Below are 17,234 nucleotides of genomic sequence, written 5' to 3' on the forward strand. Positions count from 1 at the left end.
ATTAGTTTGAGAGCTAAAATATTGACAGCATATTATCATTTTATGGAAAACAATTGTTATTGACTTAACATTAATGATTTGCATGAACTCTGCTGTGATGGTTAAATTAGTTGTGTGGAAATACTGTGTCACAATTTAGTTGTAAAGAAACCTGATTTGGTCCAAACCTCAGTAGAAATTTGTCTTAGAAATATATTTTTAGAAAGAATTTTGATGCTCTGTTGCAACTACATGAGAAGTAGTCCAAATGACTTTTTAGATACCTCCTTTAAAAGTTTGATTAAACCTTTCCAAAAGCACATAGGAGGAGATTTTGTTTTTCATTTCAGGAATTCTATAAATTATCCAGGGTGGTTCTGCTGAAATAATTGTTGTTTTATCTATAAAATATAACAACAGAAATAAATTTTAACATGTTATGAAAACTTAACTTACGTGTCATATTTTTTTAACTTTAATTTATTTTGAGAGAGAGAGCGCGCACAAGTGTGAGTGGGGGAGGGCCAGAGAGAGGAGAGAGAGAGAGAATCCCAAGCAGGCCCCACACTGTCAGTACAGAGTCTGATGTGGAGCTCAAACTCATGACCCATAAGATCATGATCTGAGCCAAAGTTGGATGCTTAGCCGACTGAGCCACCCAAACACCCCTTACCTGTCAAATTTTCAATGGGAAATCTAGTTTGTTGAGTTGAATGGGAGTGAATATACCACCAAGTGTGGTTACAAAAGGATTTTTTATCTTAAGACTCTAATCCTAATTTATTAAGGATAGCTCATTTAATTATAGTTCTAAAACTAGTTAGAAATGCTTACATAAAACAATTCTAAAGAGTTTTTGAAACAGAATATAGGTGGGTAAATTTATTTTTTATATTTACCTTACATACTGAATTATATTCTAGGAAGTTAGAAATATAGAGAAGGATTACTGAAAAAGCCATTTTAAGTAGACTAAGCATTGAAAGATACCATTTCTATCTTTATGGCTTATTATACAATTTGTGGAAAGTTAGTAGTTTTAAGGTTACTGCTTTGTAAACTACACCACATTTTGCCAATTCCAAGCAGTAGGCAGATATTTTGTTTATAAATAACAACACATAATTTAAAACTATTCTTGATTTTTTTTTTCTTTTGGTGTTTATTTTGAGAGCGAGAGAGAGAGCATGAGCTGGGGAGGGGCAGAGAGAGAGAGAGAGAGAGGGAGAGAATCCCAAGCAGGCTCTGTGCTGTCAGTGGTGAGCCCAATGCGGGCCTGATTCCACAACCCCGGGATCATGGCCTGAGCTGAAATCAAGAGTCAAATGCTTAACCAACTGAACCATACAGGCACCCCCTATTCTTGATTTTAGTAGGAGAAAAATGGTACATTTTTGTGACTGAAACTGTATTATGAAGAACGTAGGATGTACCAGACTGTGGGCTGGGAATATGGGTTTGAACAAAACAGATACAATTTCTATGCTAAATTAGAGTTTAGAAAAGAAATTGTACATTAAACCAATATCAAAGTACTTAATTATAGGTTTATCAGAGTTATAATGTATAGAATACTGTGAAAATATATGTTAGGAGAATTTATCCTAATTGGGGCAGCCAGGGACATAGAAATCCTGCTCCTAAAGGGTGAGTATGAATTAAGTACACAAAAGTGGTTGTGAATATGGGGTGGTAAGTGGAAGGAGGACTTTGCATCAGGACAGGGATAGGATTGATATAGCTAAAGCTATAAAGGATGGTGCAGATTGAATCTAGCAATGTATTACAGGCCATAAAATCTAGGTTTCAGTTAATTACACACAAACACACACATATACACAAGAGAGGCTCTTGTAGTCTGGACAAGAAATGATGATGGCTAGGACTCATGAGGGGGCGATGGAAAGAAGTTGTTATATTCCACAAGTATTTAGGAGGTAGAGCCTACCTTTGCTCTAAGTTAGTTTCTTTTTGTATTATTCCAATATTTTTTTGCTATTTTTTGTCCTGTTTTTTTTCTCTTTATTTTTGTAGGGCTTTACCTTTATTAATACTTTGCTACTACTTTAATAGAAGTTCTGAAGGGAAAGAATATAAACTCAAGTAGTTATTCTACCATATTTAACTGAACCCTACCCACACTGATTTGAAATGTCACCTTTAGCATATTAAATCCTGGGTAGCTCATCTCTTTCCTTTTTTTTTCTTTTCTTTTCTTTCATTTTTAATTTTTTAAAAGATTTTATTTCCTTTTTTTTACTTTATTTTTTAAAATTTAATTTATTTTTTAAATTTACATCCAGGTTAATTAGCATATAGTGCAACAGTGATTTCAGGAGTAGATTCCTTAATGCCCCTTACCCATTTAGCCCATCCTCCCTCCCACAACCCCTCCAGTAACCCTCTGTTCTCCATATTTAAGAGTCTTTTATGTTTTTATATTATTTTATAATGTTTTTATATTATTTTTGCTTCCCTTTCCTTATGTTCATCTGTTTTGTATCTTAAAGTCCTCATATGAGTGAAGTCGTATGATACTTGTCTTTCTCTAATTTCACTTAGCATAATACCCTCTCGTTCCATCCATGTAGTTGCAAATAGCAAGATTTCATTCTTTTTGATTGCTGAGTCATACTCTGTTGTACACACACACACACACACCCCACCTCTTCTTTATCTGTTCATCCATCAATGGACATTTGGGCTCTTTCCATCCTTTGGCTATTGTTGATAATGCTGCTATAAACATTGGGGTACATGTGTCCCTTCAGAACAGCACACCTGTATCCCTTGGATAAATACCTAGTAGTTCAATTGCTGGGTCGTAGGGTAATTCAATTTTTAATTTTATGAGGAACCTCCATACTGTTTTCCAGAGTGGCTGCAACCAGTTTACATTCCCAAGCTCATTTCTTTCAAGATTTGTCTGTTGCCATTGCTGTGTCAATACTGCACTATTTTAATTTATACTGTTTTTATACTTGATAATGCAGGTTACTCCTTTATATTTATGCTTTTGTTTTCTAAAATTATTGGCTACTTTTACCCATATTCTCTTTCAAATAAATTTTGGAATAATTTTATTTAAAAAATCCTGTTGGGATTTCTATTACGATTTATTGATTTTTTTAAAGAAAAATTTGGAGAGAATTGACATTTTTATAGTATTAAATCTTCCTATCCCAGGACATGGTCTCTTCATTTATTTATTTTAAGCATTCTTCATTGTATTTTATAGTTTTTCTCATACCTATCTGGATGAAAATTTTTATTTTAGCATTTTTTACTATTTTTGCAAAATAGATTTTGTTGCTATTGTGAATGGGATCTCTTTTTTCCCTGCAATGATGTTTTCTAGTTGGTTATTACTATTAGGAAAGTTTTTTTTTTTTTTTTTCTTTATTGCTCTTATGTCTAGTCACTTAGCAAAACTCCTTTAACTTAAAACTCCTGACTTAAATAATTTTTTAGCTGGTTCCTTGAGACTTTTCCAAGTAGATAGTTAACATCTGTAGTTTTTTTAAATGTCATGTCTTAATACCTTGGTTAAAACTTACAATATAGCTTTGAAAAGTACTGGCCTGAGTGGGCATTCTGGTCTTATCTTTGACTTTAATGGTAAAGCCTTTGGTATTTCTCCATTAAGTATGATAGTTCATATAGATTCTGGTATAAAATGACTTTCTTCTATTCTTATTATGGTAGCAGTTTTCCATCAGGATTAGGTTTTTAATTTTATTTGATGTGCTGTATTCAAAACATTGAGATGATAGGGTTTTCTTATACTGTGACAAATTACATTATATTTTTCTTAATGTTAAGTCATCTTTATATTACTAGGATAAAGTCTACTTGGCTATTGTTACTTTTTAAGACCTTGTTAGATTAAATTTGCTAGTACGTTGTTTAAGGTATTTGCATATATGCTCGTTAGTTTAATATATCATTTTTTTTTTTTTTGAGTTTTGAAATCTGCATTGAAGTTGGAATGCTTTCAGTCCTTTCTATACTTTCTTTTAAAAATGTGAAGTAGCTCTTTCTTGAAGGTTTGATAGAATTTATTCTTATATCTCTCCTGGCCTGTGTCTTTTTAAGAAGGTAGATCTTTGAAAACCTTTTCAGTTTCTTCTATTATAATCTATTTCTATTTTTATCTTTTTCTCCTACACTTCTGTCGTTGACATTTTCCAGGAAAAATCTCTACTTGACTAGATTTTAAAATAAAGTTGTTTATTACATTCTCTTTTTAATCTTCTTTTTGCCTGCAGTTACTTTCTCATTGCATCCCTAGTGTTACTTATGTCTTGTCTTAATCAGACTAGCCAAGCATTTATCTATTTTTATAGGTCTTTTGAAAGAGCCAGCTTATTGATCAAATTATGTTTTGTTTTTTATCGATTGCTGCTTTCCCTTTTATTAATTCCTTCTGTCTATTAATGAATTTCCCATCATCTTGTAAATTTTGGTCTTTGTGATCCACAGCAGGGTTTTTTTATGTTTTTCTTCTCATAAAGAAAATTTTTAGTGGGAGAATTTTTCAGTTTGATCTTCCTACACATTATAATTTCATCTTTTTTTCTTACTTTTACTCTTTCTCCTCCCCACTCCCCACCCCAGTAATTCTGTTTCTTTGGCAGTTAATGTTTCTGTTTGTTGAATTTGGTGAGTCATATTCATGCTGCTAGCTTTCGTAAGTGTTTGATGATTCTTGATTTGTTCATTTTTGTAATGGGATGATCTGGATTAAATATACTTTTCTCTTAAGTAAGAATTCCATTTATATGTGTCATTGAATATATATGTCATATATGTCATAAATAAGAATTCCATTTATATATGTCATCGAATATATATATTCATATATTTATATGTGAATATATATATTCAATATATTTTTCTCTTAAATAAGAATTCCATTTGTATTTTTCATTGAATGTAGCTTCTGAATAAAGGGTCCATCCTATAGTGATTATGGAGGAGGAGTGGAACTTGTAGGAAACTTTTGAGTTTTGGGGTTTTCTTTTATCCCTGGAATCTCTGAGTAAAGGAGGACACTTTACTTCCCTGGCTCCCACTCAACTTTGCTAGGTCCCCACTATAGAGAGCTTCCTCTTTAATGTGTTAAGGTTTTACATACATTAGATTTGATAGGTTTAATTTATGTTTTAATATTTTATAGAGTTAATTTTCATTATTTTTTGTTACAATTTTCTCACAGTTCCTCATTTTTTCATATGCTTTGAGGATAATTTTGTTAAAAAGAACAATGGCATTTTTTGAATAGGTCATGTTATTAGATAACTAATTTATAAAGTCAGACCAATGAATTGATTTAGAGGAAACCATTCCCTCACACCATCCCATAGCATCCCAATACATGAGGGAGAAAGGGATTATGCCAGGTCAGAACATTATTCATTTTATTCATGATAGTATGAAATGAAAGTGTCAGAGCAAATCCTTGCATGTCAGGGAAGTTGTGTTAGTGTTTCCACATCCTGGTTTAACTGGAACACCAGGGTAGGTTGTTCCATATACACCTACTGCCTCACCAGTTTCTTCACCAGTTTCTGTCTGCCTACCCTACTAATCTACTCCAAGATGCCCAAAACCCAGATGGTTCTCATTCAGTCACGTAAAAAGGGGAATCCATGGAAGAGACCAAGTCCCTTCATCTCAACTCTCACCTTTGGGATTAGATAGCCTGGAACAAGGCAGACAAACTATGATCAAAACCAAGAAGGGGGGAAAAAAAAAGGAACAAGAAAAAAAGTGAGGACTTTTAAGGAAGCCTTGACAGGAATGTTAAAAATAACATCTGAATTCAACTCCAGAGAAAAGTGTTACCAAGGGAAAACAAAGTCTTAGTGGATGTTCTGAAACTGCCTATAAGAAGGGGTTGGGGAATGATCTCTAGGAGCTTGGGACTCAGTGAGGCTTTGGCTTCCAGTCTGAACCTGCCCAGCAAGCACACTGCAGTCTGTTTGGCTCAGTCTTCAATGAGAGTCCTTCAGCTCTATCAGAGTACTCCCCAGTGTGTTACATTGTCCTCAAAGTTCTGTAATTCAAGGAAGTGCTTGGCATGTTGACTCTTCTAACTGGAGAGGAGGTTTTTTACATGATGGCTGTTGGGGAGACTTTAGTTAGGTCTCTAGCTGCTGACTGTTGGTGTTGCAGACAGCTCCCAATTTGTGCCTTGACCATGGTGGGCCAGCTTGGTCAGGGTCTCCTGTTAGAGCAAGTACTCTCTCAGTACTTGCTACCGACCCATATCCCATAGTGGGCCATCTAGCCATCCAGCAGGAACAGGGTACCGCTGAGGGCTTCAAGTACTCCATGAAAGGAGTACTACTGATTCAAAGTTCTAGCAGGTGGGGGGGGGGGGGGGAGTTCTCACCCATAATGGAAGGGGGATACCAGCCTCAGCTTGAAACGGGATCTCATAGGCATGGATGGCATCCAGAGCTTTCATCCTGGTTAGATAGTTGTAACAATTCTGATTTCCTTGGGTTTCCATTGTACCAGCCTTGCATCATCATTCCCAAGGAGCTAGGGTTCATACTGCATATCATGAAGCCTGAATAGTGGAATATCGGGTAGAAGCATGGGTCCCAAAGGGACTTGAGGTCCTTTTCAAGATTTCCTTGTAAAGCACATGATTTGCTTTTTACTAAAACTGACAATGTATACCAGGTTCCTGTAGACATTCACTAGCACAACATTGCCCCAGGACAACCAGTTACTGCCAAACACTGTGGCCTCCCCAACCTGTGGAGAACTGCATTGGTTTTTCCCACTCCCCTGCCTCATTAGCCCAGGTTTCCTGGAACTCCCTGGCCATTTCCTTATTGGGGGGGGTGGGGGGGGTGGGGGGGTGGGGAACAAGCCAGACCTGGCCTGAAAACATGTGGGAGGGTCTGTTGCATTTTGATTAGAACTCCATTAAATGTACAAATTAGTTTGGGAATGTTTGACAACTTTATAACATTCAGCTTATCAGTTTCTGCAATAAAAGGGAAGGGGGCAGCAGAGATTTTGACATGGATTGCATTAAGTCTGTAGATCAGTTTGCCAATTTAGCAACATTAAGACTTCCAATACATGGAAATAAGGTATCTTTCTATTTATTTTAGTCTTCTTTAATTCTTTCAATGATGTTTTATAGTTACAGTGTATAAATCTTGCATTTCCTTTGTTGCATTTATTTGTAATTATTGTTTTAGTGCTCTTGTAAAAAGAATGTTTTCATAATGTCATTTTCAGATTATTCATCGTTAATATTTAGAAATACATTTGATTTTTGTATTTTCCGGTTGTATCCTGCAACAAAACATAACTTGCTGAACTCAGTAATTTTTTGTGTGTGTAGTTTAGGATTTTCTGTATACCAGGTATTATCATCTGCAACAATAGATAGTTTTACTTATTTCTTTCCAGTGTGGATGCCTTTTATTTCTTGCCTAAGTGCCCTGGCTGGAATCTCCACTATAATGTTGAATAGAAGTGGCAAGAGTAGACACACTTGCCTTGTTCCTGATCTTATGGGAAGGCATCCAGTCTTTCACCATTAAGTATCATGTTAGTTATAGATTCTTCATAAACACCTTTCATGAAGTTTGGAAATTTCCCTTCTGTTCCTGGTTTGTTGAATATTTTTATCATGAAAAGGGTTTGGATTTTGTCAAATGCTTTTTCTGTGCCTCTTGAGATACCATGTTTTTTTTTTGTTCTGTTAATACAGTGTATTACACTGATTGACTTTTATTTGTTGATGAACCACTCTTATATTCCTGGGATAAGTTGTACTTGGTCATGGTGTACAGTCCTTTTCATATGTGGCTGGATTTAGTTTGCCAGTATTATATTAAAGATTTGTGCATCTATATTTATAAAGGATATTGACTGTAATTTTCTTGTGATACTTTTTTGTGGATTTAGTATCAAGATCTTATAGAATAATTGGGAAGTATTCCCTCTATTTTTTTTTTTTTTTGAAGAGTTTGTGAAGTATTGTTTTAAATTCCTCTTTAAAGTCTGATAGAATTTACCAGTGAAACCATCTAATTCTGGGCTTATGGAAAGTTTGTATTAGTAATCCCATCTCTTTACTTTTTTATAGATCTATTAAAATTTTGTATTTCTTCTTGAGTAAGTTTTAAATTAAAAAAATATATAAAGCAACTGCAAAGTGGTAAGTATGTATAAGGTAGTCTGATAAAGCCCAAATGGCATACAAAAAACTGTCCTCATGGGAATTCAACTTGAAACTTACAGCATTTAACAACTCATTTTATTAAAACATAACTTTCCAAAAGAGTGTTAATTGTTAATGTCTTTTTATTTAAATTATTTTACATATATAAAATATATCTTATTTTATAATTATATTTCATAATGGCTTGTAATTTAAGTTTTTTTGGTTTTGTTTTGTTTTTTGCTTTTATCTTAGCAGCAATGCAGCAAGTGTTGGATAACCTTACAGAGCTGCCCTCATCTACAGGAGCAGAAGAAATAGACCTTATTTTCCTGAAGGGGATTATGGAGAATCCTATTGTAAAATCACTTGCTAAGGTATAGTGGTTTATTCATAAGATTACTCAATTAGTTTTAAAATTGTCTTTTCAGAAGTCTTTTTAGATATTACTAATTTAGGACTTGGTTGATATACCTTTTGCTTAGCAAATAGTAACACTTATCACATAATGAAATCATGCACACAAAAATTAGACCACTTTTGCCTCACCTGTGCAGACTTTTAATACAAGATAAAATGACTCTTAGTTTTAACCTAACACATTTAAAGTTTTAGGGAAATGGTAACAGAACCTGTGAAAAAGATCCTGGTGCTATCTCCGTTTCAACAATAGCAAGATACTGATTTTCTTCTTTTACATTAGAACATGTACCTGTTTTTCATTCTGGTTCTTGACTTCCTATATCTAGTACTTTTTGAAATCTTGTCTTTTCATGGCTAACCCTGATATTCTGAGTATTTTTTGTAATGAACTCTGTAGTTATGTCCTTAACTCATCCATAAATACACTTTTACAAGTATTTTTGGTCCAGTTTTATTTCATTTATACTATTTCCTGTATTAATTTTTATAAATATCACTAAAGCGTGGTGTATTAACTACTTCACAACCCAGCTCTCCCATTCTTTAGCATTCCCTCAAATAATTCTTGCTCTTGGGAACTCTGTGCCACATGTGCTCTCTGATCTGTCCTCCGTGTAGTCATCTTTTCTCTCCCTTTGCCTCTTGCACTCCTACCTAGTATGTTGATTTCACCCCCTCCCATAATCATTTTTTAACCACAGTCTCTTTTATTCTTTTTTTTTTATAATTTTTTGTTTAATGTTTGTTTTATCTTTGAGAGAGAGAGAGCACAAACAGGGGAGGGGCGGAGAGAGAAGGGTACAGAGAATTCAAAACAAGCTCCATGCTGACAGCAGAGGAGCCCCAGTGTGAGACTCAAACTCTCATCTCACACCGTGAGATCATGACCTGAGCCGAAGTCGGATGCCTAAACGACTGAGCCACCCAGGTGCCATCTTTTTTTCTTCTAACTTGTATAAAATGATACTTTTACAAAATTTTCCATTTGTAAAAGTGAATTAATGATGCAGATCCTCATTGTATTCAGAACCTTACCCATTCTAAGATCCCATGATAGAAAGGCTTTGGCTCCTCCGTACAAACTAATCCATGTGTATATTACCCAACTGGAATTTAAATTTAGTAATTTTTTTTATAGTATACCAATCCCAACCTTTTATTCTAACAAAATAAGGGTTAATGAGTTATGGCTTCTCCAACTCTATAATGTTTACAAAGCAAAATTTCTAAATAGGAAAAGAATTTGTAAAGTTAGTACCTGGAATTAACTTAAAGGAAAATAAAAACTTTATCACATTGAGCTGTCTTTCAATAAATACAAATTAAGAGTGTATTTAACAACTTGGGAAGATATAACAGGACTTCAGAGGAAATCAAACATTTGTTTGTTATAATTACACAACGAGAGATAGATTCAGAAATGATTTCAGTTAGTATTTCAAACTTGCTTTTACAACTTTATGGATATTATTTAAAATTTAAAAAATACTTTCATAAACATTAATGCCTATAATATAAAATTGGTAGCAGTTAATAGCTTCTTCCTTAGTCTGTCTATATAAATAATTGATGAACCAATTAATTTATCCCTATTCTGTAAAACTAAATGGTCAATGCATTTGATTTCAGATTTAGCATTTTTGAAAAAAAAATGACCCAAACATCTAAATACTTATTTTAATACTTTGGAGAATTATAGGAATATGAAAGAAAAATTTTATTTCTTGTATTTTTTATTACTAGAGAGTTCTAAAACATTAAAAAGTATTTTTCTTTTTAACTCATTTAAGACTATTAATATGTAGAAAAAGATGAGAGATTTTTGTTATGCAAGCAAATAGTTGTGCTTCAGACTGGAATTGCTTTTGAATTCATGTTATTTTCCCCTCTAAAGAGAAACCAGGAAAAAGAGAATCCTGTAAAACTAATAAACCATCACAAGTGCTTTCAAATTATTCCTTTTCATACAGGAACTTCTAAGCAGTCACACTATGGTGAATATCTTTCCTTCACTCCTCTTCTGGCAGACCAGGTGAGGTTAGCTAGAGAAGATCTCCGGGGGAAGGGCACATGTGAATGGAGAGGCTTACATCTGCTTTGATTTTCTTCTCATTGCCAAATTAGCTGGTCTCTGTCTATTGATAAGACGATTCATCACAAAAATAAAAAATACAAAAAAGAATTGTTGTAACCTCATTTTTCTGCTACATGGAAGCAGAGTAATAGCTCTCAGTGTAAATGAAATAATCTTTGAATAGTCTGTGCAATATCTGTGTGGCTTTCCTCATATTCTAACGAGGTACCTCAGAGAACTGCCAGCTACATTTACCAGAAAGGTTAATGATCACATCACACAAGGTTACTGATGCTGTGGTCTAGCCTCCCTCTTTCTCAAGTCCCTCCTCCATCCCTCCCCCTCCCCCATCACTCCCTTTTATTTCCATAAGCAAATATTGTTGAAATAAACCATTCAAATGTGCTGTAACTTAGTGGAAGTCTACTAGTAGTGGAAGTTCCTAGGAGAGACTCTAGTTTAGTAATTTTTGATTGCAGTCTAAAGTTTATTAGATAATACTTTATTTTAATAGTAATAATAAAGGATATGATTACTTACTTTTTTTTAAGTTTATTTATTTTGAGAGAGAGAAAGTGCAAGTGGGGAAGGGACAGAGCGAAGGAAAGACAGAATCCCAAGCAGACTCCAGGCTGTCAGCATAGAGCCTGATGCAGGGCTTAAACTCATGAACCATGAGATCAGGACCTCAGCCAAGATCAAGAGTTGGACACTTAACCGACTGAGCCACCCAGGTGCCCAGGATATGATTTACTTTAAAATTCAAGCTTCTTATCATAAATACCAATTACTGTACCAGGTCAAGGTAGACTAATAGCTTCAGGGTCCATTGAAATATGTAGGGGCTACTTAGGCTATATTGACTAACTCACCCTTAGTTCTAATTGGTACTTTTAAAATAGTTTTTGACTCTTCCTTTGGTGTTAGTTGTCAGTTTTTATTATCAGCATATCTATTATACCTGTGTCTCTGTATTTGTTTAATTTATAGCTTTTGATCTGTAGATTTAGAAACTAGATAATAATATTATGTAAGACATCTTAAAATGTGTTTATAATTTACAGAGGTCTTTAAAATATATTGTTTTGAGGTCACCTGGGTGGCTCAGTTAAGCGTCTGACTTTGGCTCAGGTCATGATCTCATGGTTTGTGGGTTCGAGCCCCATGTTAGGCTCTATGTTGATAGCTCAGAGCCTGGAGCCTGATTTGGATTCTGTGTCTCCTTCTTTCTCTGCTCTTCCCCCACTTATGCTCTCGCTCTCTCTCAAAAATAAACATTAAAGGAACAAAATACATTGTTTTGTCTTCACAGCAACTTAATGAATTGAAAATCATGATTCAAAGTACAAAAATTATTTGTCTAAGGTCACTGTCCTAGTAAGTGACAGAGATGAGGTGTAGACCAGGTTTTCTTTCTTTAAATTCTGTGCTCTTTCTACTACAGCACAGGTTTTTGTGTGCATGTGTATTCTTAAGAATTTCTGGTAAAAAATTATTTTTAATGTGGCTTTGGTGCCATTGATACTGGCCTTATGGAGGATCATCTTGATCACTATTTTCAATAAAGGAAATGGCTGGATGGCTTTGGAGCAGCTCAGGTACTAGTGTAATGTAATCTTATGATAAAAATGAAATTAAGAACAGAATAACCAATAGTATCCAACATTCAAGCAGTTTCTCAATAAATGGGAGCAATGATAACTTAGTATTCCTACAATGAAAGAAAAGAAATTCTAGGAGGAAGGGAAGACATCTACTTCCAAGAAAGAGATATTAAGTCACAGCCCGCCAATACTCCCGGTACAAGTAGAGGAAAAATGGTTAAGTTGCTGAAGAAACAGAGAGGCATATGTTGCTAGACACATGGAGAGACAGGAATATGTGACTAATAATCACGAGAAAAATAATGGAAGCAGTTCCATAGATGATGCTTTTATTAGAGTTTATAAACAAATATTTTTAAATAATTTATTAATATCTTTTTAATAGAAGAAAAGAGAAAGTGAAGACATTTAAAATATAACTAGAAAATTAGAATAAAAAGCAATCAAAAGGTCATTTGTTCTTTTATTTTTTTAATTTACTTTTTACTTTTTTAATGTTTATTTTTGAGAGAGAGAGAGACAGAGACAGAAACAGAGAAAGAGTGTGAGCAGGGGAAAGGCAGAGAGAGAGGGAGACACAGAATCTGAAGCAGGCTCCAGGCTCTGAGCTGTCAGCACAGAGCCCAACTTGGGCCTCGAAGCCACAAATCACGAGAACATGACCTGAGCCAACGTCAGACACTTAACCGCCTGAGCCACCCAGGCGCCCTTGTTCTGTCTTTTAGATTCCACATATAAATGAAATCATTTGGCATTTGTCTTTGATTTATTTAAACTTAGCATAATACCCTTTAGGTCCATCCATATTTTGCAGATGGCAAGATCTCATTCTTTTTTATGGCTGAGTAGTTTTCCATTGTTGTATGGATATCAATGTGTGTATATATATACACATATATACATATATATACACACACTATGTAATCTTTTAAAAATTTTTTTTTCTTTTGAGGGGTGCCTGTGTGGGTCAGTCAGTTAAGTGTCCAACTTCTGCTAGGGTCATGATCTCACTGTTCGTGAGTTTGAGGCCTGCGTCAGGCTCTGTGCATACTGACAGCTCAAAGCCTGGTGCCCACTTCAGATTCTGTGTCTCACCCTCTCTCTGCCTCTCCCCTCTGTGTGTCTCTCTCAAAAATAAACATTAAAATTTTTTTTTTTCCTTTTAAAATAGGGTTGACACAGTGTTATTTTAGTTTCAGGCGTACACCATAGTGATTTGACAAGTCTATACATTATGCTGTGCTCACCACCAGTGCAGCTACCGTCTGTCACCATGCAACACTATTACAATACCATTGACTGCTTTCCTATGTTGTACCTTTTGTTCACGTGACTTATGCATTCCATAACTGGAAGTCTGTTATCTCCCATTCCCTTTCACATATTTTGCCCATCCTTCCACCTACTTCCCCTCTGGCAGTCATCAGTTTGTATTCTGTATTTATGAGTCTGTTTGTGCTTTTTGTTTGTTTTTTAGATTCCACATGTAAATGAAATCATATGGTATTTGTCTTTCTTTGTCTGACTTATTTCAGTTAGTGTAATACCTTTTAGGTGCATCTGTATTTTACAAATGGGAAGATCTCATTCTTTTTAATGTCTGAGTGATATTCTATTGTGTGTGTGTGTGTGTGTGTATACACACACACACACACATCTTTATCAATTCATGTATCAGTGATGCTTGGGCTGCTTCCATATCTTAGCTATTGTAAATAATGCTGGAATAAACAAGGGTGCCAGTATCTTCAAATTACCATGCTTGTTTTCTTTCAGTAAATGCCCAGTAGTGGAACTACTAGATCATGTGGTACTTCTATTATTTATTTTATGAGGCACCTCCATACTGTTTTCCACAGTGACTGCATCAGATTGCATTCCTACCAGCAGTGTACAAGGTTCCTTTTTCTCCACATCCTTGCCAACACTTGTTATATCTTGTCTTTTTGCTTCTAGCCATTCTAATAGGTATAAAGTGATATCTCATTATGATTTTGATTTGCATTTTCCTTGTTATTAATGAAGTTGAACATCTTTTCATGTGTCGGTTGGCCGTCTGTATGTCTTCTCTGGAAAAATGTCCCTTCAGGTCCTCTGCCCATTTTACAAACATCTCCCATTCAATAGGATTCCTTGTCATTTGGTTGATGGTTTCCTTTGCTGCGAAAGCTTTTTATTTTGGCGTAGTCCCAGTATACCACATCATCTTTATCCATTCATCTATCGATGGACACTTGCGTTGCTTCCATAGCTTGGCTGTTGTAAATAGTTCTCAAATACAGAGAACAAACTGGTGGTTGCTGGAGGGGAGGTGGGTGGGAGATGGGTGAAATGGGTAAAGGGGATTAAGAGGCACAAACTTCCAGTTGTAAAAAATAAGTCATGGAGATTAAAAGTACAACATAGGAAATATAGTCAGTGATATGGAAATAATATTGTATGGTGACAAGTGGTGGCTATACTTATGGTGTGCGCTGAGGAATGTGTAAATTTGTCAAATGTACACTTGAAACAAATATAGCGTGTGTGTCAATTAACAATCAAATGGACATTGAAGTACTCAAAAATATATCTGAAATTAAAAGCCCATTTGATGAGATGAATAGATAAAACATGGCAGAAAAGGGGATTCATGAATTTAAGTACAGTTAGTGGAAAGCATGCAAACTGAAATGCCGAGTATAAGTATGGAAAAAGAAAAGAGAGAATATGTAAGTCATACTCAGAAGATCTGATACACATGTAACTGGTATCCCAGAAAGAGGGGAGGGAAAATGGGGCAAAAGAAATAGCTGAAGATGCAGTGGCCAAGAATTTTCAAAATTAGTGAACAACATTGACTGATGATTCAAGAAGCAAAGTGAACCTCAGTATATAGAAAAACATTTTTTGGAACGTCATAGTTAAATTCCTGAAAATCAAAAACAGAGTGAATATTTGTAAAGCAATCAGAGAAGAAATACACATTATCTTTAAAGAGAAACAATAAGACTAATAGCAATAAAACAGGGACTATGAATGTGAAAACAGAGTGCATTAAAATCACTAAAATTTTGAAGGAAAAACACTGCCAACCTTGAATTCCTTTCCAGCAAAAGTAGCTCCAAAAATGAAAGCAAAATAAAGATTAGTTTAGACAACATCTGAAAGAAATAATCTCCATTTACTCTATAAGAAATGCAAAAAAAGAGTTTTTCTGACAGAATGACAAATGAGAATATTAATGGTAAATATAAAATAATATTGACTTTTAAGATGAGATAATAACCTTGTCTTGGGGGCATTTATAACCTGTATATAAGTGAAGTATGCTAAGATGATAGCCTAAAAGGAAGGAGAGACTTAATGAGTCAACTGTAAGATTCTTTTGTTGTTCAGGAAGTGATAAAAGTAATGGGTTATGATATATAAAAAGGGATGCATGCTGAAATCTCTAGGGTAACCACCAAAAGTAAAGTTATAAGGATGAATAAAGTTCACCCCAGCCATAAGGAAGAAAAAAAATACTCTTGAATTACCCTCACAAGTTAGCAAAATATGGGATGGGAGAGAGACTGTCTTTAGACATGGGACAGCAGGCAGCATAGGACCATGATGCCTGACAGAAAGGAAACAAATGAAGTGAGCATTTTGAAACTGAGTTGAGTGTAGTTTTCAGGCTGCAGTACAGCAAGAGGAAACACAACCGGCCAGTAGTCTTCAGAGAGGTCAGGATCTGGGGAGATTGAAGTGACTGACTGGAATCAGGGAGGAGGAAGCTGAACACAAAAAGGGCTCTAGAATCTCCCCTCAAATCTTTGGCTGAGTACTGACCTGTATATATATGAAGTAAGCCTCTAGAGTTAGAAGGAAGATCCCCTGGAAAGCACAGTAGGCCAAACAATTTCCAGAGATCACAAAGGATGGAGAATAGTTTGCATTGCCACCAGCCTGAGTGGAGAGTCCTCATACTACACAGTACATTGGGCAGAATTCACCCCAGTTGGTTGTAGCAGACCTATGAAACTAAAGCAAAATTAAACTAAAATTCAGTAGCAGAGTTATCTGAAAAATTACCAAATATCTGGAAATTAAACAGCATACTTTTAAATAGCCTTGGGTCAAAGCAGAAATCACAAACATTAAAAAAAAAACTATTTTGAATTGAATGAAAATGAAAATACATGTCAAAGCAATGCTTGGAGGAAAATGTCTAGTTGGAAGAGAATATATAAGTCAGTCATCTAAGTGATAAGTCACCTCCAAAAAATAGAAAAAGAACAAATTCAAAATAGGGACAAAGAAGTAAATAATGAAAATAAGTTTGAACATATAAACGACAAAAATAGAAAAAGTCAATATAACTTTGAATATAACTGTAAAATAAGTAAACCTCTAGCTAGGCACACATTATAGTATCAGAAATGAAAAAGGACATCAGTACAAATCCAACAGATATTGCAAGAATAATAAATATTATGAAGAACTTTATTGACAATAGATCTGTCAACTTAGGTGAAATTGACTAGTTCCTTAAAAGATACAACTAAAACCTATGTAAGAATAGACAACCTGAATAGCCTTATATTTATTTTTTTGAACTGAATATTTTCAGTTTGAAACCTTTCTCGAAGCTCCAGCCTAAATCGCTTCCCAAGAGTATTCTGTCAAACTTATAAGGAAGAAGTAATACCAATTCTACTTGATTTCTTCCTCAAAGGAAGAGAAAGGAACATTTACTTTTATGAGGCTTATTGTTACGCTAATAGCAAAGCCAGCTAAAGACATTTCAAGAAAGGAAATATTCCATTAATTAAGTGAGTTTTGGCTCAAAAATGCAAGACTGCCTTAACATTTGAAAACCAATAAATGTCAGCATTTTAATGATAACATAAAAAAAATCATGTGATTATGTCACAGGAAAAGCATCTTACAAAATTGAACGTTATTCATTCCTGATAAAACTTGGTAAATTGAAAAG

General features: G+C 34.7%; 2 protein-coding genes across 3 annotated transcripts in view; both read left to right on the plus strand.

The window, feature by feature from the left end:
* Positions 1 to 8,544, plus strand: part of LOC128775478 (translation initiation factor IF-2-like) — a 46,763-nt gene extending 38,219 nt beyond the window's left edge. Inside the window, exon 3 of the mRNA XM_053896732.1 lies at positions 8,432 to 8,544. The gene's annotated coding sequence lies outside the window, so the exon portion shown is untranslated. The remainder of the gene's footprint in view (positions 1 to 8,431) is intronic.
* PALS2 (protein associated with LIN7 2, MAGUK p55 family member) overlaps positions 8,434 to 17,234 on the plus strand; it is a 67,353-nt gene continuing 58,552 nt past the window's right edge. For both annotated transcript variants that reach the window (XM_053896635.1, XM_019443621.2), the window contains exon 1: positions 8,434 to 8,550. In XM_053896635.1, the coding sequence (XP_053752610.1) occupies positions 8,434 to 8,550 (117 nt within the window). The remainder of the gene's footprint in view (positions 8,551 to 17,234) is intronic.

This window comes from Panthera pardus, unplaced genomic scaffold, assembly GCF_024362965.1.
Source record: "Panthera pardus isolate Hobbes unplaced genomic scaffold, ASM2436296v1 HiC_scaffold_8, whole genome shotgun sequence".
Taxonomy (NCBI): Eukaryota; Metazoa; Chordata; class Mammalia; order Carnivora; family Felidae; genus Panthera; species Panthera pardus.